This window comes from Physella acuta, unplaced genomic scaffold, assembly GCF_028476545.2.
Source record: "Physella acuta isolate Inbredline_101_S28 unplaced genomic scaffold, ASM2847654v3 ptg002269l, whole genome shotgun sequence".
NCBI classification, from domain to species: domain Eukaryota; kingdom Metazoa; phylum Mollusca; class Gastropoda; family Physidae; genus Physella; species Physella acuta.
Genome location: NW_026733768.1, coordinates 1 through 23,354, shown reverse-complemented (window position 1 = coordinate 23,354; position 23,354 = coordinate 1). Strand labels below are relative to the sequence as shown.

The window sequence follows — 23,354 nt, the reverse complement described above, 5'->3', positions numbered from 1 at the left end:
TAAAACCACATTTATTTTATTCCACGATTTAAAAATGAATGTAAATACAATAATAACATATGTTAATATTACAGCTTTAAAGAGAAATTGCATTTTTGTACAGTGTTAGATTCTAACACATTCACAGCAATTAGTTTTAATTCGTAAATAAAAACCAATATACCATCTTTAGAGGTTAAACAAAAAAAGGCAATTAACTCCTTTTATAAAACCAAGCATTTAAATAGGTATCAACCGTTATTTTTCAAACCAATTTTTTTTACAATTATTTATTCTTTAAAAAAGATCTAAAGTTGTAACATCTATTCATTATTTTAAAAAAAACAGTTTTCACAAACATATGAGCAAAAATTACATTTTCACACCAATATAAGCTTTTTAAAAAACATTTTTTACATCATCATTTGTTAAATTCATTTCACATCTATTTCAACCCAGAATTATAAAAGCAGTTTTACATCTTCATCAAAATTTTAAAAAAATAACGTATTCAACTACACAGCATGCTTTCATAAAATAAACTTGATTTAAGTTTTAATGCAAAGAAACCCCTTTAAAAAATTATACATTTTCTTTTGTATATCAACATAGCATAAATATAACACATTTTTTTTTACATAAAATATTGTACATGTTGCATACTGTGGTTCATAGTGAACCCTGATGAGCTGATGAAGCATGAAGCAAAATCCTCTCAGTAATAAAGTAATCTAAAAAGTGACCAACACACAAACGATATGCAAATAATTATATAGATATAATAAACACAAATTTAGCACGTAGAAAAGGAATGATTGCTGCTATCACATGTCACAAAAAACAAAATGGTTGCTTGTATTGAGCTTGTATTATCAAACCGGAAATGCTCATACTAATTCAAAACAATAGGTAAAAGCGTATTCGATTGGGGAAATTATTCTTATACTAAACAAACAAAACAAGAAATTAATTTAAGGGTAAGTTCTTTTTTTTTTAAAAACTTTTTTTACTGCATTGAATACATTCAAAGATAGAGATTCAACTTTAACACTCGTTTAGTTTCAGATAATAATTTAGATTACAGCACTTCCATTTGGACTGTTGTGTGGTTGTTGTTTAAGTGGTTTCTCTCCCTTTGCAAACGCCATAGCAACTCTGTATCTACATCACAATCTGCCCCAATTTCACTCAAACACCCCACACGTTTATATATATATATATATATATATATATATATATATATATATATATATATATATATATATATATATATATATATATATATATATATAATCACAATTTTTTAGAATTATGATAAAAAATGTAAGCCCTCTAAATACTATAGAAAAAACAGTTTAACTATTGCCATACACACTTGTTGGAATAGTCGGGTTATAATTTAAGCTGGATCTTTGATCACTGGTAGTGTAATGATATCGATGATACCAAATACACGAATATGTGGGTATGGCTAATCTACGGGTACTATAAAAAGCTAGCGAAGTTAAAATACCCATAACAGAGCACCACATGAAAAATAATTTAAAAGTCAACGATTAAAACAGAAATAAAACGTGTTTGATAAAGAGTTAACAAAATATTTCTAACCCATAGAGTACTCAGAGTAATGTAACTGCAGGCTCAATTGGAGGTAATTTGTTGAAATTTAAAGTTTTTTTAAATTGAAATTGTAAACCACCTTCATTTCTATGCCCTTTTTTAGAATCTACTATTTGAAAAGCCATTGTTCTTATAAAAATGATGTCATATTGAGTTTCTTTTTTTTAAGACACCCCAATAAATATTTCTGTTGATATCCGGGTTCGTATTCTGGTTAACTCTTGGTTTGATCTTGGGTTTTTTTTAGGGTAAGCACAAGGGTTCTGTTTAGGGTTATGAAAACAAGCAAAAATAATTGCATTGAATTTATTACGTTGACGTTTTTATAAAAACTTACCTCGCTTTCAATAAGGCACAATAAAAAAATAGAAATTTAATCAATATTTGAACAAAAAATAATAATCACGTAGACTTTTGAATGTTGATGCAGTTATTCTAAAGTCTAGGTAGCTGGTCACCTCCTGAGGAAATGCACCTCGTAGCACATCGTCCGTGCAACGGGAAATCCCGGAATAGTCGTGACGCATGCGTGGTTTTTATGCGCGTAGAACTTTCTCAGCCCACTTCTCTCGATGGCCTGCATGGCCTTCAGTCTCGGCAGAAGGTAGTCACGTGATGCACTCACCACGTGAAACTCCAGCAGGAGTTGCCGGACTTTTGCCAGCTCGCCGGAAGACGCCATCTCTGGCAGCGCCCCCCATTCGGAGCTCTCAATGTCCATTTTGATGACGTCGATGGTCGAGTTTTGGTGGCCTAGTTTTTTCCTTAGGTCACCTAACGTGTAGAGCTGCCAGTTTTTGCTGTTTTTGTTTGTGCTTCCGTCCAGGCCAATCTTGTAGAAATGGACTTTTTCAGATCTGGATGAGAAGATTTGAAAAAAAATCTTTTTTTTTCTATTTTGCTATTTAAAAAATAAATAAAAGAAACTCAAAAAGTGATTAATTAATAATATTACCCCACCCTCCAGCCACTACCCCACAACAAAACCCAACAGTACAAAACAAAACAACAAAACCAAAGTAATAAAAAATATGCAATCTAAAATCTAAAGACAGTCTTGATTTTACAACCGATTCACTTTAGGAACAATAACTATTTCTTCGTGTTTTCAGTTGCGCTATATCTTAGACACAATACATATTTTTACAAAGAAATATTGTTTATATTAATTTACACTGACAGGCAAACACAGCTTAATTTTAAACACGTCTTTTAAAATAAAACCATTAAATAGTAATAATAATAATAATAATAATAATAATAATAATAATAATAATAATAATAATAATAATAATAATAATAATAATAATAATAATAATAATAATAATAATAATAATAATATAATAATAAAATAAAGAACTTTAAATAATTTTTTAGGGCCATTTAAATATCGAAATGTAGTTTTAAAGAGAGGTAATCTAGTAACATCTTGGGATTTGATTTAATTAACAGGATGACCTCCCTTATAACAGTTTCCTTCTGATACAACACACTGAATTATTTAAACAAACTACTACAACTATACACTGATTTGTTATTTAGTATTGTTATCGTGTAGTAAGGGTGCTCTTTAATCAAATTAGGGAAAGTAATGAATTGCCTATATGTCGCTTCCCTAAAACTAGATTTTTCTAAATACATTTTTTTTAGATTTATATATCGTTGTGTTCTAAATCTGCCAACGCATCATGTCCAGAAATTTTGTGGCTATATTTCTCACCATTATTACACAACACTTTAATTTTACCAAGACCTTTATCATATAAATAATAAAGAAAACAACACTTTAAAGCGTTGTTGTAAACATTTTAAAAAGTTTAACTAAAAGTGAGACTACCAATTCATGTGTAAGAGGGAGGGGAGGGTGGAGGGGGGTAGAGAAGGCTCTAACCCCCACCCCAACACACCCCCTAAGCCATTGATCATAGTTACCGGTTACCGGCAACCTCTATGAATGTAAACAAAAGATCACGGCATTAGCCGGCCGACGAGACCGGAAACCGCGACTTTTTAGTCCTTTTATTGGTCATATCGATCTCAATTGTACCTGTCGTATTGATCTTTTTCTTTAGCCATGCTGGGGTCGAATGAGTACACGTGGCAGTCGTACAGCTTGGCGGCGTCGTCGTCAAACGAGAAGTCGTAGTTGATGCCGAGTGAGTAGATGATGCAGGGTGCCCGGGGGCGGATGTCTGGGTCGTCACAGATCTCCCACCCCCCGTCACCTACCTTCCCCATACGGATCTTTCTTCGACATAAAACCTGAAAAATAAATGAAATTATTTTTTTCTATCAACAAAATAATTACTGAATAACCATTGTTCTAAAAATCCTTTAAAAACCAAAATAGTAAGTATATATATATTTTAAAAATACAATATATTACCTACCAATCAATTGAAAATATTGTTTTATTATTAGTCCTATAAAAACCATTACAAGAATCATAATACCAAACAATTACTACTCGCAAGCTATAACATGGTTTATTAAAAAGTCAAAAGCTAGTTCAATATAATACAGTAAAATATATCTCTACACAAATAAAATGATGTTATTTCTGTTATTCTGATTAAATTATTCTCTAGTGCTAACTAGCAATTTAGTATTTCCATGGTGAGCTCATTCTATCACCCCCCCTCCCCCCCTTCATCCCCTCACCGCTTTGACCTACAGTGCCTACACCAATGGCGTGATTAATCAAACTTTCCCCGCCCGTCACTAAAATGTATCTAGGTCGCTAGATACACTCGCATGGTAAATCTATAAAAAAAAAAAGGAGCACGGTCTACATACCCCCCTCCCTCCCTGCCCCAACCCGACCCTCCCTGTTGAAGATGATCGATTTGTTGAGGACGTCTGAATGTAACTGTACTCCACCTTTCGGCCTTCAGATTTTCTGGACTTTTAGATAAGCGCTGGCTTGATTAGCAGGTGAATAATTTATCCCGTGCTTCGGTAATTCGTTGCTCCAAGAATATGTTGGGGGTTTGACTTTCATTTATTTCTGGTCCTTAGAGAGCAAAGAGCTGGACCAAAAACTCTACCAAACTCCACCAAACTCCACTAAAATCCACCAAACTCCACTAAACTCTACCAAACTCCACTAAACTCCACCAAACTCCACTAAACTCTACCAAACTCCAACAAACTCCACCAAACTCCACCTTACCCCTTACAAAATATCCGATGAGTTACTTGCTCCCCAGAGAATTCGGCCACAAGACCGATAGACCACCGACATATTCGCTCTCGACTAAACTGTTTTGACATATCAGATCGTTGCCAATAACAAAACACTGGACAAGTAGGAACAACTGACCAGAGAACACAGACACAGACACGCACACAGACACGCACACAGACATCCACACATACAGCCATACATACAGCCACACATACACCCACACATACAGCCATACATACACCCACACATACAGCCATACATACACCGACACAGACACGCACACAGACACCCAAACATACAGTTACATATACAGCCACATATACACCCACACAGACACACCTACAGACATGCACACAGACACGCACACAGAAACCCACACAGACACCCACACAGCCATACATACACTCACACATCTTTAACCTTTCTTGCCATGTAGACTTCGTATTCGTTTTAATTGTAATGTTGGACAAGATTTCCTCCAACACAATTAACTATTACGAGTCAACTTCACTCCGATTTTAGCCTGCTTTTATAGATTTGCTTCCATAGCCTTTGTTCACCCAAGAGAAAACTACAAGTAAACAAGGCAGCAGTGTTTAGATTTTGGAGTTGTCTCTCCTACATGGGTTGCTGTTCTTAGATGTCGAGCCTCAATAAACCGAGGTGTCGAACTCTGGAGCCGAGTCAAGATTTAAATATAAAAAATTCAGTTTTTAAACCTACATCTGCGTTATCTGGATAACTATGGATTGTCATCAGGAGCTCATCTGTGGATAACCTGTCTAGATCCAAGCTGGATAGGTCTGTGACATAGCCTTTTTGACGCACAATGCTCAATGGTCCTGGAAAATTAAAAAAAAAAGATTCTGTATAGAAAAAAAACTACTTATACCTCTTAAGTCCTACTTAGTTTCGGTATACACAGGAATGTTCAAGCAATAGTAGGGTAGAGCACAAGACTTGTAACCCAACAGTCTCGAGTTCGGTTCTCCGGAGTCCATGACAGATACCACTTCCAAAGTAAATAAGAGCGGCCGCAGTACTGACTTCTATCCCACGTAATATTACGAGGTTACAGAAACAGATGGACTATAATTCAATACATCTACTGACGTCAGTTTCGATTACATTCGAAAACTGGTGGACTATTTTTCAATACAACTACTGCCGTCGGTATCGATTACATTCGAAAACAAGTGGACTATTTTTCAATACATCTACTGCCGTCAGTATCGATTACATTCGAAAATAGGTGGACTATATATCAATACATTTACTGCCGTAAGTATCGATTACTTTTCTCCCTGGCCACTTCCGGGTATTAAGTCGAGCGCTCTACCAATCGAATACACCATCACATTTAGCTCAGGGTGGTAGCTGAAATCTCTACACTGTTGGGGTTACATTTTGTTTACTAACATAAATATTCAAACCTATATTATAAACAAAAAACAACCTTTTAAAACGACTGAAACTTTGAAAGTAAAACTAACTTCTTTTGTGGAATCTTTGTTTTCACTTAGATTTAGAATCTTACGATCAAAGTAGACGAGATGAAACCAGAACAGATGGATCAAACTAGACCAGATGGACCAAACCAGAACAGATGGACCAAACTAGACCAGATGGACCAAACCAGAACAGATGGACCAAACTAGACCAGATGGACCAAACTAGACCAGATGGACCAAACCAGAACAGATGGACCAAACTAGACCAGATGGACCAAACCAGAACAGATGGACCAAACTAGACCAGATGGACCAAACCAGAACAGATGGACCAAACTAGACCAGATGGACCAAACCAGAACAGATGGACCAAACTAGACCAGATGGACCAAACTAGACCAGATGGACCAAACCAGAAGTGATGGACCAAACCAGAACAGATGGACCAAATCAGAACAGATGGACCAAACCAGAACAGATGGACCAAACCAGAACAGACGAGAAACAATAGACCACGTTCAAGATAAATCATACAGACAACACGTTTTTTTTTAAATAACTGAGATTTAAAAAAAAAACATAAACCTTCGCCTTGAAGGATCAGTTCAATATTTTTAGATAGAAAAAAATTATGGATTTCAATACTGAACTGAATCCTGACATAAAATCAACAAATGACAAAAATGTTAACATTACTGTCGTTGACACGTTTGAGTGAAAAGTGGGGGCAGAGTGTGAAGTGCCAACACAAAATGTATGAGGTAACTAGCAGATACAGAGTTTGCAAAGGGCGAGAAACCACACACGCAACAACCACACAACTGTCCAAAGGGAAGTGCTGAAACAAAAATGATTTCAATGCTGAACTGAATCCTGACATAAAATCAACAAATGACAAAAGTTTTAACATAACTCTCGTTGACACGTTTGCGTGAGGCATTTCTGGGTCTAGGGTTGGGGGGGGGGGGGGTTATAGGGAAAGTTAAACCCAAAACACACACACACACACTATATATATATATATATATATATATATATATATATATATATATATATATATATATATATATATATATATATATATATATATATATATATATATATATATATATATATATATATATATATGGGTTTAGCCCTCCCCACCCCGCTCATGTTCACTTGAAGTTGTCGACTACTAGAAATAACAAAGATAGTTGAAGCTATCGTAAGATGTACCTGAACCAAAATCCTCCTTGAGTTGAAGCGGGTTAAAGAGGTTACCCGTCGTGTCTTGTGCCTTAACTTGTCCAACTTCTGAAACAGTACATACCATATTTTTTATTTCACAAAGGTCTGTAACTAACATATTGGCCATTATATCGTTTTCATAGTGACCTAAATTTTCCAAGGCGAGGATATTATTTGTTAAAGATAAAAAAAAACAACCTTGTAGGAGCAAAACAATATCCAACTGCTGGTTAGAGAAGGGCGTGGTCGAATGATAGAGCGTAGGACCGCTGACCCCAAAGTTTCGAGTTCGGATCAAGGCTCGACGTCCCTGAGTTGGGTAAATGACCACATTATACTTCCATATGCCGAGGTCATTGAACTTTGTGGACTCTACTTCACCTGAACAATGACCCATCATTACGTTCGAAAAAATACTTCACAATTCTGTGGGTTTTTCATATTGATCGCGGGTAATTGTATATATAGGTCTCAGCTTTCTGTTAATTAACTCAAGTGTTATTGCGAATTGTGAGAAGGGATTTGAGATATTTCAATCAACTTAAGATAAGTGTTGCCTCTGGCTTAATCTGTGCAGGCCTTAAACGTGAAACCCATCATATAATATATAGTACCATACATATATATATATATATATATATATATATATATATATATATATATATATATATATATATATATATATATATATATATATATATATATATATATATACATATATATATATATATGTATGTATTTATATATATATATATATATATATATATATATATATATATATATATATATATATATATATATATATATATATGTATATATATATATGTATATATATATGTATGTATTTATATATATATATATATATATATATATATATATATATATATATATATATATATATATATATATATATATATATATATATAATGGTGTGTGTTATTTTGAATGTCTTATTAAATATTATAAAAAATTAATTAGATTGAAAATAAGATGATCTTATCTGTAAAGTTGTAAAGCAATCGTTGTATCTGTCTATCTGAGAAAAATCTGTATTAGACGATTTGACAACTGTTGCAACCACAAACGTCCACAAATCATGTAATCAATGACAAGGAGACTTGACAACTACTGCAACACCAAATCATTAATTAGGAGATTTGACGTGAAACTGAGATGATCTCACCTTTATTTGCCGCCATGTTGCTTACGTCAGCCTGACTTCCGGTGGGCGTGACCATGTAGTTGATGACGTGGGGACGAAGGTGAAGGGTCAGCAAGACGGTCAAGGCTATGCAGCCGGCCAGCATCAGCACGCGCAAGAATCCGTTTTGGTTCATGATGTGACGTACGGTATAAACATGGACTGGATGAATCTGAAACAATTATATGAAACATAACATATACATGGACTGCATGTTTCTGAAACAATTATAAAAAGACATATACATGGACTGGATAATTCTGAAACTAATATAAAGTTTAGCATAAACATGGACTGGATGTTTCTGAAACAATGATATAAAGTATAGAATATACATGGACTGGATAATTCTAAAACAATGATATAAATTATAGCATATACATGGACTGGATGTTTCTGAAACAATGATATAAAGTATAACATATACATGGACTGGATAATTCTAAAACAATGATATAAAGCAGGGGTCTCCAAACTACGGTCCGTGGGCCGAATACAGCCCGCGACGCCCTCTCTTTTTGTCCACAGAAAAAAATGTTTGTTGGAGATGGTTTGCCCAGAAAAATGAAAACAATTTCAAAATATAGCTTTGGGTGCAAATACCATTGCCCGCCATGTTGCAGACATTGGTGAAAACATCGTGGCTAAAATGGATGAGTCCCTGGACAGCTGTTCCACCTCTCAACTGCTTGTGTTCATTAGAGGTATGGATGTAGACATGAACATAACACAAGAGCTGGCTTCCCTACATAACATGTATGACACTGTTGCCGGATAGGATATATTCAATGAGTTAAAGAAAACATTTGCTGATTGTAACTTGGACTGGACTAACCTCAGTTGCCAGACAGTTGATAGAGGAAAGTACAAGAGTGGCATAAAGAAAGGTTTGGTTGGACAAGCGAACGAGAAAAACATTCTACAACCAATTTTCCTGCACTGTATTATTCACCAGCAAAATTTGGACATTAACAGTGTACTGAATCATGTGGTGAAGGTAGTGAATTTCATACTATCACATGGGCTCAATCACAGAAAGTTCAGAGACATGTAAAAAAACAACACGGAATCACAAGATTTATCATATTACACAGCAGCAAGATGGCTAATTTGTGAGAAAACTCTGAGCAGAGTATTTACGTTAAGAAAGGAAATAAGTTACTTCATGGAAAGTAAAGACAAGCCACAGCCATTAAAGTCTGATAAAAAGTGGGTATAAAAAATTGGCCTTTGCTGAAGACATAATTGGTCATTTTAATTTTCTGAACCTAAAGCTACAAGAGAGGGAAATCTACTTTCTGATCCATACAGCCACCTAAAGGCCTTCAGATCCAAACTTCTCATTTTTTTGGAACAAGTACAGGCCAACAACTTGACGCACTTTCAGTAGTGCTAAATCTTCATGGATAAAGCAACCACCGAGTTCCCCGCGTTATTTGCATGCGATATCATCAAAAACCTCCAGCTGCAGCAGTTTCAGTAGCTGTTTTCTGGGTGACAGGACAAATGATCTCAGGACAAATGATCTCAGGACAAATGACCTCAGACAAAAGATACCAGGACGAAATACATCAGGACAAATGATCTCAGGACAAATGATCTCACGGAGAAAAGATACCATAATAAAATATATCAGGACCAATGATACCAAGGACAATTGATCTCAGACAAAATATCTCACAGCAAAATTGTAATAGTGTATTGGATGATTTTAGTTGATCTGGATATTTTTTGTGTTGATTGTCATATGGTTTTGTTTACTATGTTAAATATTGTTTATTGTAAGAAATAGTTGCCGTATAAATTTGTCATATTGCACTAAACATTTTAAAATTAAATTACTAATATAGTATGCGAAGATTTAAAAAAAAATGTTTCGATAGACACCGTAGGTGGGCTTGACAAACATGAGACAATCCTACCATGTCAGGTGGACGAAACTAGATCAAAGAGAATGAAATAACGATAAAGACGCACCTTTGCATCAAGGTTGCCGCCCGCTTTGATGGCAGAGAAATGCCTTAAGGGAAAAACAACCGCCCTCCATGGACAATACAACTAACATTGTTATGCGTCGGTCACGCCTTAGTGATTAGGTGACAAATAAACGCTATTTAAATAAAAGCGGTCATCGCGGAGCTAAGTTTGTCGTAGTGTGCATGCAAACAAAGCAGTATTAGTGGTGATTACTCAGCTATGACCCCTTTCGTTACCTCGCAGAAAGGGTAGTCATGCCGTCATGCTCCCCAGGGAACTGGCAGAAGCAATAATAAAAAAGTTATTAAGATAAAAATTGTATGCAGACGAAAGCAGAGTAAAGCGAGGCTGCGTCCTAGGATACCGCGTCATCTGACGCCTTGCAATAGGAGTCCGAACACATAACCCTTCCATTTTTACAACTGACAATTCCGGAAACAATACCTGTCTAATAACTCTTGACTAGTTAATGCAGAGCGTGTCGTTAGCCCTGTAGTATATTTTTAATGTGTCTAACAAAACAATGGATTTTAAATAAAGTGTTAGAGAGATGTCTTGAATTATTTATTCCTATATAGCAGTAAGGGGCGGGGTACCCCATCTAGTGGAACCAGGTTATAGAAATGGTTGGTAATTTGTGACAAAACCACTCGTTATTATAGAAAACACAGGCATGCGGGAGGTTCTTAAAATATGTTGTTTTTTGAAAATACGATATAAAATATCAAATTCTGATGGTTTTAGAAAAACGGAAATAGAGTAAAAACATTTCCGGTTACCGGAAATCGCTCGAAAGTTGAAAGAAACCTACGTATATGGCCAAATACTTATATAATCTATGTCGTTATAGTGTCCACATCCACATACGCACACACACATACACACACTCCCTCTCTCTCTCTCACACACACATACACCCACCTTTTTGCTAATTTTTTTTCTTCAACTCAGGAATGGGTAAAACGTCGAGAGAGTCGAAAGCTCAACTTCGATTTTATTTTTTGCACGATTACCACCTTTCCTCAACACTCCTACACGAGAAAGTTAAATCCACCTTGCTCGTGCCTGCTGAGACTAGCGGACTGTTTCTAATTCGTTCGCCAACAGTGACGCAGCTGTTACAATTTTAATCCACCTTCAGCAATAATCCTTCTAAGTATGTCAAACCACAAGAAGTTAATCCTGTAGTGTTCACCTGTTTCATTGACCTCAGCATATGAAGGGAAAAGGTGGTCAGCACTATGTCCAGCAGTCTTTTCTTTCCATAACGTAGGCAAGGAATTAATCAAAGCTGAGTGGACAAGGACATCCTGCCAGTAGCGTAGCGAGGGGGGGGGGGGGACGGGGGGGGGGACATATGTCCCCGGGTGCCGACCTTAGGGGGCGCCAAAATGGGTTGGAAAAATAAATTGAAAGGTTGAGGGGGGTGCAAATCACAAGATTGAAGGGTGGGGGGGTGCACATCGAAATCTTGAGGGGGGAGGGGGGTACAAATCGCAAAGTTTGTCCCCGGGCGCCGGGAAGGGTCGCTACGCTTCTGCATCCCGCAGTCCGACTCCGGAACCAGATCCGAACGCGGGCTAGCAGTTCAGCGCGCGTCGACTAATTAGTTCAGGAGAATTTAGACTAAATGTTGACCCACACGATTGATAGTGCTTCATTTCAAAACACAAGAATCTGTGGATATGTTTTATTACAACATCCTATCTATGCTACAGCTCTACGTAGTACATACTCATATCTCGTCGTTCTATCTCATTGTGCCCACGACACATGGGGCAGACAAAGGAGAGATTATGTTTTTATACACAGTTATTTCGAATGTGTGGTCAGTACTATACCGAACCACCTTTGTAAAGTGATTCTGGTACAAATAAAAAATTGGTGAACTCAAGGATGTTCTACAGACTCGAGCCCGGGATTCAAACTCGAGACTTTCGGGTTAGCACTCGTAAGCTCTACCACCCATTTATTGTATCCGTAATTTCAATAGTTAGGTAATGAATTTTTCAACAGCATTAATAACACAAATACAACTCCGGTTACCTCAAAGTACTTACAAACAAGGCCATCAAGAAAGACAATTACTTTGTCGAGGGCCGAGACCGTTTTCTGTGTTTTAAATTCTTTTGTTGCTATGTTTCATATATATATATATATATATATATATATATATATATATATATATATATATATATATATATATATATATATATATATATATATATATATATATATATATAAATTTATTTTTTACTACGCAGAAGAAACATAAAAAAAGTGTCCCGCATTGATTAAAAGATTAAGAAACTTTGTTGATTATAACAGACAATCGATAATTGTGTAAAAAAAACCGCTAATTTTAACGTCTTATGACCGTCCTATTTGCAGTATTGATTGACCGGCAAACTAGCCTCACTATCGACACACGGCGTGTGGGAGATACGGAGACCATGGGACAAAGCTTGTTATGCCAACAAACGGAACAATGCAGAGCGATTACATTTTTTATGGAATAATTATGTGGAGTCCCAACACAATACGTGCAACTGAATTTATTTTCATTGTGGTAGGCTCATTTTTTGAAAATATTGTTCGGCGGTGCACATATTGTTATAAAGAAAGCCGCAATGGCTATATTATTAATAGTATTCTGCCTGTATTGCTATAACGGTTGGGTGAATGTCTTAGTACCAGAGTTACTTTAAACGCTAGGGCATGGTAGCCAACAACATACAATATTTTTTCTAATATCTCTTTCAAACGTTGTACTCAGTATACATTACCCCGTTCGTTTTGTTTTCTTATTCGTCTAAAGAATTCAGAAAAAAAAAAAAAACCAAGGATTATTTTGGTATAATCTCACGTACTTAAAATGCTAAATTGAACATTAGTTTAACAATAACCATAACTTATAGCCAGGCGCCGTAACTACACCATATTTGATACATAAAAAAGCCAAACGCCCCCATGGGCAACATTAAAATAGTTGTCTCGCAAATCCGTGATGGTTTGAACAATAGAGACGCGGCAGTTATATTCTAGCGAAAAATGTTTGCCCGTCTCATGTTGAGACGCACACACACACAAACACACACGCACACGCACACACACTCACACTCACTCCACTCACACACCCACACACCTACACAAAAATCACATTTATTTGTCCGTTTCTGAAGGATAGATACAAAACAGATGTTTGTGAGGAGAAAAAAAAATCGTTTTCTCGCATTGTGGAGATTATATTTACACTATACCCCTAAATGTAAACATAACATGCGTTCACACACATATACACACACAGATACACACACGCAGATATATATATATATATATATATATATATATATATATATATATATATATATATATACTTGTGTTAGTACAATATAGAAATGTCTATCACATTATTATCTAAACTGACATTCAGAACACAGTAACAAAATAGTATATACCCATCATTACCGTCAAAGTAATACAATATTGATGGCAGAGCGCGCGAGCGAAAACCCGAAGGACTCGAGTTCGGATCCTGTGCTCGAATAAATGAGACCTCCTTGAGTCCACCCAGCTCAGGGGGTTACCTAACACACGTTTGGGAATGCAAATGCCGCACGGCGTATCGCGGACCACACTATAACATTTGTTATCTTTATTGACATACATGATCGATGAGTCCAATTTGTATAACAGCTTTATCTATATTGACATACATATTGACATACAAAACGCAGTTATAAAAATTGGATGTATCTATCATTACGGTCACAGCAGTACAATATTTATGGGACGTCGTGGTTGAATGGTAGGGCATACGAGTTCAAATCCGGGAAAGTAGAGGCGGCAGGGGATAGTACTGGCCACACTATTAATTCACAGAAACAGTGACCCCATGTACTGTTAGGTCTAACTTTTGTTTACTTTTCAAATCTGTGTTGGTTTATAACTAGCTATTCAATATCAAGAAACAAGAAACTTCTTAAATAAAAGTATTCTAACGGAGTAGCTCAATTTTATGAGGCATTATGTTAATGCAAATAGTAAATTTGTAAAAAATATATATATAAATAAATTTTTAAAAACTTTTAATTTGATTTTTTCCCTTCTTCTTAAAAATAATTTCTGTGTTCACTACTAAACTTACCCCACCGGGAATATTATCGAATAGTCCATTGATTATTTTAAAATTGTGTGAGGTTTTCTAAGTTAAATGCGGCTATAACTTTACTGTGCGTTTTTTTTTGTAGGACTTAACTATATTGAGAGAATGAATGTATGGACGTTTTAGGTATTTTCGGTAACTTATCAAATTTTTTAAAAGCCAAAATGTAAATAAACATGGCCTTGCCAGGTTAACTGTTTGTTTTTTTAAAGTGTAGTTTTATTAAAAAGTTATGAGTGTAAAATATTACGACAAAGTGGGGTTTTCATAAAATTGATCACGGTGTTCCTAAACAACTAATCAATTTTTACCTTAATAAAGCAAAATCTACTATTTAGGCTAAGAAAATAGTTAGAAATGTAGCATTTAATGCAAAAAAAAATTATATACATTTGCAACTTTTATATCATTGATTCTTCAAATTTTAAATTTCGGAAAATTTTCATGCTTAATTTAAGTTTTTTTTAATACTACTATGAATGCAAAATTGACAAAAAGTGATTTTTTTCCACGTCAACAATAATGATGAAAAGCACTTCGTCACACTCGTTGGGACCTATTAGGCTCTAGACTCTCATTTAAAGTTTAAATTTCTAGCTTCATATAGCTGAGGAACAAAAAAAACTGCAATATAGTGAATAAAATCAATATAGTGTTCAAACTTTGAATATGTATACGATTATAAAAGAAATCGTTAAGTTACCGTAGTTCCAAATAAGAACAGCATAGGTTTTTTAAAAAATGCTGTTTTTAATATTGAAAATAACCAACAAAAGCCCTTTTGAATAACCACTTTTGATCAACACGGTCAACGAAGTGCGATTGAGGTAGGAGCACTAAGCACCGAACGCCACCAGTCTATCAAAAACCGTAAGGTAAAACGTGGCCTCGTTATGAAGGACTATAACCAGCCGTCCGCAGATTTACATACGGTAATGTTTCAACACGTACGGTAATATTACAACAACATTCTCCCACTCGGGTTTTATTATTATAAAAATGGATTTATATTGCTTTACAGCAGCAATATAACGTCAAATGAATGGAAATTTATTAAGTATTGATATTATATTAAAAGTCTATAAATGGAACATATTTTAATTTCGGCTTTTTAGAGTGTAATTGTACAATAATTATTACACCGGTTATTTAAAATAAATTGAATTGTAAACCAAAATGGCTTAAAAGTGAATAATTCATAAAACCCTACACCATTCACAAAAAGGTAAACAAATAAATAAATTAGAGATTAATTAACGCAAGACAACCAGGTTTAGAAAACAGGAAACATAAGCCCATATAAAGGGAGATAAAGCTGAAAAAAAACACGAATTAAAATACAAATAAAAAGAATTAAAATAGAGTAACCAGAAACTTTATTTAGTTTTGAGGCCGCACCAATCGACACCATCCAAGGGGATGTAGCAACTTTTAATGAGTTAGTCTGCTTTTTTTTAAAGTTAGATTAATTAATTAAATACATTAGCAAAGTTAAAGACGGTAAAGAAAAAAAAAACTTAATATAAATTAAGGAGGAAGGGGACCTAGTAATCTAGGTTAAGAGGGTACTAAGCGTAATAAGTTTTGACAAAAATGATTTAGTGCTAGTAAAACTGCACTCGCTAGAATCAAACTGTACTTAATACTAAAGTACTTAATACTAAGGTACTTAATACTAAGGTACTTAATACTAAGGTACTTAATACTAAAGTACTTAATACTAAGGTACTTAATACTAAAGTACTGAATACTAAAGTACTGAATACTAAAGTACTGAATACTAAGGTACTGAATACTAAGGGTGAAAAGCAACAAGGTAATTAGCCTGTAACTTGACCTACTTTTTTTTTTTACCATCGTCACGGTAATGATGGCCGCTGAAAACAAAAATACCATGATTCCGTTTTTTAAGAATGTTTCATGGTCATTTCAGAAACATTTACTTATAATCGTTATTTTTGCGTATTATTCAACAATATACATATATAAGATAAGCAAAATGTTGATTATTGTATTTAATATTATTGTAAAAAACACTCAAACGTGTGCAGATTAATAGAAATTTATTTGTTAAGAATTCTAATTTTATTAATTTAGAAAAAAAAAAAACAATGCAGGGTAAAAAAAAAACCTTCATGAAAAAACTTGATCGAGACAACAGCCAAATAAGCTCGCCTATTTTGCCCGCCGTGTATTTGAAAGGTAAGAAATCTAGCAGACGACACATTTCTTCTGAACGGTCAATCACGTCACAACAACACTCCTAAACAAAAGCTAACCCACAGTATCAGTCATCGTAGCCATTTAAAAACAAACGAATTTGTTTTTTTCACAAATCATTTTCTAGGTTACCGATAAATTTTGATAATTAAAATCGGGTATCAAATTAAAGGTAAATTAATGTAGTTTTTAATTGTTTACTTCATCTTGAACAATAATGACGTTTAAATTCTTAGGCGCCATCCTAGGCTGGCCAAGCACGTTATGACCCTGCGTGTGTGAATAAATCAATGCCTCATACATTATAAACATGGCCTGACAAGCGACAAAAACAAACGACGTTTGCCTGTTACGTAGACTATGGGACAGAGACTAGTTATGGCAAGAACAGGGACACTGTTACACAGATGGCAATGTGGAGCTACTGAATGATTGAGTACAGGGCCGAAATAATGGGGGGGGGGGGGACAGCTGAGTTTATAATCCATCATTAGGATATTTTAATTGTTTTTAGTGGGTGTATGTTGAAATGGTTTTAGACGCTTTTACCATAGGTGCTTTGATCATAAGTGCTTTTATCATAGGTGTGAAATTTCGTTTATCCAACTAAAACAGTCCTCAGGTTATAGGCTTTTGAAAAACTAAAAGTAGAATAAGTTCCACTTTCGGCTACCGGAAATCGCTGAAAAGCTGAAAAAAATAACCTACAAATTTGATAACTACTTATATATGAAATCTCATCAACCCACCTGTAACGGTATTTAAGTTATCGTATCCACAGGAATACACACACGTACACACAAACATACGGACAGAATTGCAACGCTATGTTTTCCGAGTCAGCGAGGTATAAAACGTCAAGATTTGCAAAAATTTCGATTTCGATATTTTTTGCACGACTACATTACTTCCCCTATACTTCGTATACGAGAAAGTAAAAAAAAAAAACAACAATAAGACATCAATTAATTCATCAACATCAATGACTACAACAACGAGAAAAATTAATCTTAAATCGGAAGTGATCTCCAATAAATGTTCTCGTATATTCTTAGATATCCCTAAGGGAAATGGTACTTCCAATGCAATCCGGATATAGAAATGTTATTATATATATATATATATATATATATATATATATATATATATATATATATATATATATATATATATATATATATATATATATATATATAAAAGCAGTATCACTAAATGTTGGTGTCAACCAGTGCACCACTCCATATATATATATAGGCATATATATATATATATATATCGTCAGATTTATCCTGCGGCTGAAATATAAGCCTGTACGTGTATATAAAAAAGCATGGGTGCACTCAAGAACATTCGCACGCAGCCTTAGAATAGGATTTAAAAGTATGCCTTAAGCTTCAATAACAAATGAATACGTCACGTTTCACTGAACTCAATTTTTACCGCCGATCAAGTTAAACACCTGCAGCTAAAGCCTACATTTGTTACCAAAGCTCACTCGCTGAAGCTTTAACAATATAGGCCTACTTGTTGACACCCGAAGAGGATTTCCGTATTTTTACAAGCTTTTGCTTAGTTGACAACGTCTGTGGGTTTTGTGACACGTCTTGTAACAACTTTGACTCACTTCTAACAAAGCTCAAAACGCTTATTCGATCAGCTAACCGCTGAACATGCCACGCTAGGCTGATTTCTCGCCTGAACACTGCCCACGAACATGCTGGGGCAGATAACTCTCTTTTCCAGATCACAAGTTACTGTTCGTGTTTTAGAGGAGAATATTTTTATTCGTAGCCTATGTAGTGTTAAATTAATTTCGAACGCATGGCTAAAAGTGGAAAATAAAACAAACTATAAAACTGTTTATAATAACAAGCTTTCGAATGCACTAAAAGTAAGAAAATTTTAAAAAGCGCGCTTTAAAAAAAAAAAAAAAAAGCTTTGGTCGTTAAAATATGTAGGAGATTTCATGAGCGCCCAAAGTTTTTTTTTTATTAAAGAAAGCAATTTTGTTTTAAAGCTAGTTGTTATAAATGTTTTTGTATTTGTTTCAATATAGTCTCTTATTTAGTTCACAAAGTCTGTTTGTTTGTGGGTTTGTGGCAAACCCGGTAACTCAATTTTATCTAACATTGACATCAATTTCTATACATCCAATCGCATCGAATATAATTTTTCTTCTCGCCCTTTTGACCGTGATTTTAAATGTATTTTAACAAAAATGTATTTATTAACAAAGTAACGTGTGCAGTATTGTTGTAAATTGGCATTGATTAAACGTAAATTACATCAACCCTACAGGCGACACAAACAATAATGAATGCGTTGTGGTCGGGTGTTCCAAAGTAAACAGAAATGTAGCCACAAAGTAAAAAAAAGGTGTTCTTTTCAGGTTTTTTTCGCATATATATATATATATATATATATATATATATATATAAAAAAACATATGTCTATGCCGGCCTTATCACCTGTCGGCCTTACGCCCAGTCGTCCTTTTCGACGTCGATCTTTTGACCTACACCCGATATTATCCTCTTCAATGAAGTCGATCTCAAGTTATTTCGTTGGTTATTCAATACCAATGCACGGGGCAATACACCATTATAAATGACAGAACGGGTCAAAAGATTACTGTGTATCAAAGCTTAATTGATTTTTTTTTGTTCTAATATCAATACTTTAACCATAGACCTAGTCGTAACGTAAATCCCAAACCAGATCCTAACTGTCAAACATACACGAACTTGTTCTAAATCTAATCCTTCTGTATTTCCTGGCTATTATTTGCTGGCTATTTAACAATAATGCTCAAGTTTCTTCCCAGTAATTTATGCATATACCCTGTGTTAGTTATCTTAACCTAAGGGGGTAACACGTCGTCTATGCCTGACTTGTAATTAAATAGTATGCTAATTTAAAATCAGCCTTTGATAAACTCTTGGTGGGATTTCTAGAGTTATCTCGGTACATGAATGAGAACTTGTAACTAAACAAAAAGACAAGATTGAAAGATTTATATACCATTAAAGAAGGCACTTATTACAAGCGTCGTCAGGGTGTGTTTTATTCTGTTGGATTAGCTAGTACGGCAGAGTTTCTTTCAGACATCTTTTTCTGGTATGGGGGCGGCACGTCTACTCCCCCTACCCCCACCCCGGACAAAATAGAATTCGCATAGAAAGTATATACATTTAGCAGTGCCCCCCCCCCCCACGTTTTAAAATTTTCAAGTGCCCTCCCGGATAAAAAAAAAAACAAAGTATGAATGAAACACTGGTATGGCTAACCAAAACTGAAGTCTCACCCTAGCCTATGTTCTTTTATCTATGCACAATCTTCATCCTTGACTTTATCATTTGTGGTCGAAAATCAATGACGTCACGATGTTTGATCGATCTGAATCTTTCAGCAGAGGCGTAGCGACCCTTCCCGGCGCCGGGGACAAACTTTCAATTTGGCGCACCCCTCGGAATCAACCTTTCAATTTTTAATTTCGCACCCACCCCCCCCCCCCCCCCCCTCAAATTTTCGATTTGCACTCCTCCTCCCTCAAACTTTTGATTTGAACGCCCCCCCCCCCCACTCAAACTTTCAATTTGCACCTCCACCTATATATGTTTTATATTTATAATGCAAAAATGCAGCTAAAATGATGTTTTAATATGTACCCCCCCTGCCCCCCCCCCCCCCCCTTCGATACGCCCCTGTCTTTGAGTTCCGGCGTCACAAGAACGACGTCACACGTCAGAAAGCGTAACGACATTCGTGTAAAAATATTTGAATTTTAGCCGTTATTCTGCGTTTTATAAGATTGGTTTTCTACATTGAAATAGACATTGATTTGATATACGCAGGTGCCTTGTAGATTTTTCTGGAAAGGACAAAGGCTGTGGAAGTATATCTAGATACAAAATCAGGGAGTGAACGGGTCGTATGATGCATTAGATGTTTACACGTAATACTAAATTGTATTGGAGATAAACCCCCAGCAATATTACAAAAGTATGAGCCGAGAAGAAATAAACTACAGCTAATAGATTTTTCTGTATACATTTAGTAGCAGTGAACGTTTTGTAAATAAGTTAAAACTGATTTCACAATGTAGTCGCCATTTTGTCCCATACCCTAATAGATATCAGGAAAAAACAAACAAGCAAACATCTAATTAAACATCTAGAACATCATAAATGTCTAGGCTTAAAATTGTATAGCCTGAAGTTAAATATTTATAACCAGAAGCAAGCGTAAAGCCTGAAATTCAGATTAAAGAAAATTCCTTCATGCATTCATCATGTACACACAGACAAAAACTTGTAACAAAACCCGAAAGTATAACTAACATCAATCTATAGCAGCTATTAAAGTACAATCAACACCCTTACCCGGAGAAACCGTGTAATATATGCCCGTAACCCAGCCTCGCAGTGTTGACACAATATGCAAGATATGTTAATGTGTTGAAGGTGATGTACGATATATGGCTAGATGGCGTGGTTTACCATGCTTCACCGGGTTTGTTGTGTATGTTGATGTTGCGGTAAAGTGAAACTTTTCTAAATGTCGGTAAGGTGGGCATGTCGGTAAGTAGGGCATGTCGGTATAGTGGGCATTTCGGTATAGTGGGCATGTCGGTATAGTGGGCATTTCGGTATAGTGGGCATGTCGGTATAGTGGGCATGTCGGTATAGTGGGCATGTCGGTAAGTAGGGCATGTCGGTATAGTGGGCATGTCGGTATAGTGGGCATGTCGGTATAGTGGGCATGTCGGTAAGTTGGGCATGTCAGTATAGTGGACATGTCGGTATAGTGGACATGTCAGTATAGTGGGCATGTCGGTATAGTGGACATGTCGGTATAGTGGGCATGTCGGTATAGTGGGAATGTCGGTACGGTGGGCATGTCGGTATAGTGGGCATGTCGGTAAGTAGGGCAAGTCGGTACGGTGGGCATGTCGGTAAGGTGGACATGTCAGTATAGTGGACATGTCGGTATAGTGGGCATGTCGGTATAGTGGGCATGTCGGTACGGTGGGCATGTCTGTATAGTGGGCATGTCGGTATAGTGGACATGTCGGTATAGTGGGCATGTCGGTATAGTGGGCATGTCTGTATAGTGGGCATGTCGGTAAGTTGGGCATGTCTGTATAGTGGGCATGTCGGTATAGTGGGCATGTTGGTATAATGGGCATGTCGGTATAGTGGGCATGTCGGTAAGTCGGGTATGTCGGTAAGTTGGGCATGTCGGTAAAGTGGGCATTCGGTAAATTGGATAAGTCGGTATAGTGGGCATGTCGGTAAGTCGGGCATGTCGGTAAGGTGGTCATAACGTATCAACTTGATGTGAACTGACAAGTGTTGACTCAGTCTGTTTTTCATTCTGGAATTGTTTCCGTAGCCTTTGTCCGCCAAAGAACAACTGCAAGCCAGCAGGTTTTACTGGGTTTTTTTTTTCTTTCTAGGATAGTTGCTGCATCCAGCTAACGAACATCATCTACCAGGGGTCCGAACTCATGACTTATTGAGTCAGTACTTTTGCGCTCTCGCTCTCTCATCCGACCCCCCCCCCTTAAGTATTGTAAAAACAAAAAGATGGTATGGGCAGGTCATCACATGAACCAACGGCCTATCCAAAACAATAATGCAGGGCACTGTGCCAGGAGGGGGGGGGGGGAGAAAGGGAAACCGAAAGATCTATGAATGGATGACATCAAAGATTAGACTGGGCTGCCCGTTGAGGAACTACTCGCAGAACTACCCAAAGAACTACTCAAATAACTGCTCAAAGAACAACTCAAAGAACTATTCAAAGAACTACTCAAAGAACTACTCAAAGAACTACTCAAAGAACTACTCAAATAACTACTCAAAGAACGACTCAAATAACTACTCAAAGAACTACTTAAAGAACTACTCAAAGAACTACCCAAATGACTACTCAAAGAACTACTCACAGAACTACTCAAAAAACTACTCAAAGAACGACTCAAATAACTACTCACATTACTACTCACAGAACTACTCAAAGAACTACTCAAAGAACTACTCCAAGAACTACTCACAGAACTACTCCAAGAACTACTCAAAGAACTACTCACAGAAATACTCAAAGAAGCAGCGGAACGGGACTGATGGCGGAACATTATGAAAAAAAACTGATGCCCTAAATCTCCCAGAGTTAAGAAATAATTGATGGATTGATTTTTATAAAAATACAATATTATTTAAAAAAAAATTTCAACATACTTACTGTACAGATCGTAAGTAGTTAATGACAGTTTTAAAATATTCAAATTCACTTTGATCTTGCCAGCTGGTTCGACCTATG

At 35.8% G+C, this 23,354-nt stretch overlaps 1 protein-coding gene across 2 annotated transcripts; it reads right to left on the bottom strand.

The window, feature by feature from the left end:
- Positions 1–15: 15 nt before the first annotated feature.
- On the bottom strand, positions 16–23,354 carry LOC131932746 (putative methyltransferase-like protein 24). 2 transcript variants are annotated; one of them, XM_059289657.1, is made up of 6 exons: positions 23,277–23,354; positions 8,651–8,840; positions 7,456–7,533; positions 5,510–5,628; positions 3,647–3,861; positions 16–2,456 (listed from the first exon to the last, which is right to left on the bottom strand). In XM_059289657.1, exons 2-6 carry the CDS (start codon positions 8,802–8,804, stop codon positions 2,054–2,056), a joined length of 969 nt encoding a protein of 322 aa, XP_059145640.1. In that variant the 5' UTR covers positions 8,805–8,840; positions 23,277–23,354; the 3' UTR covers positions 16–2,053. The 2 variants fall into 2 exon arrangements, with proteins under 2 accessions (XP_059145640.1, XP_059145638.1); XM_059289655.1 differs by lacking the exon at positions 23,277–23,354 and adding an exon at positions 15,514–15,609.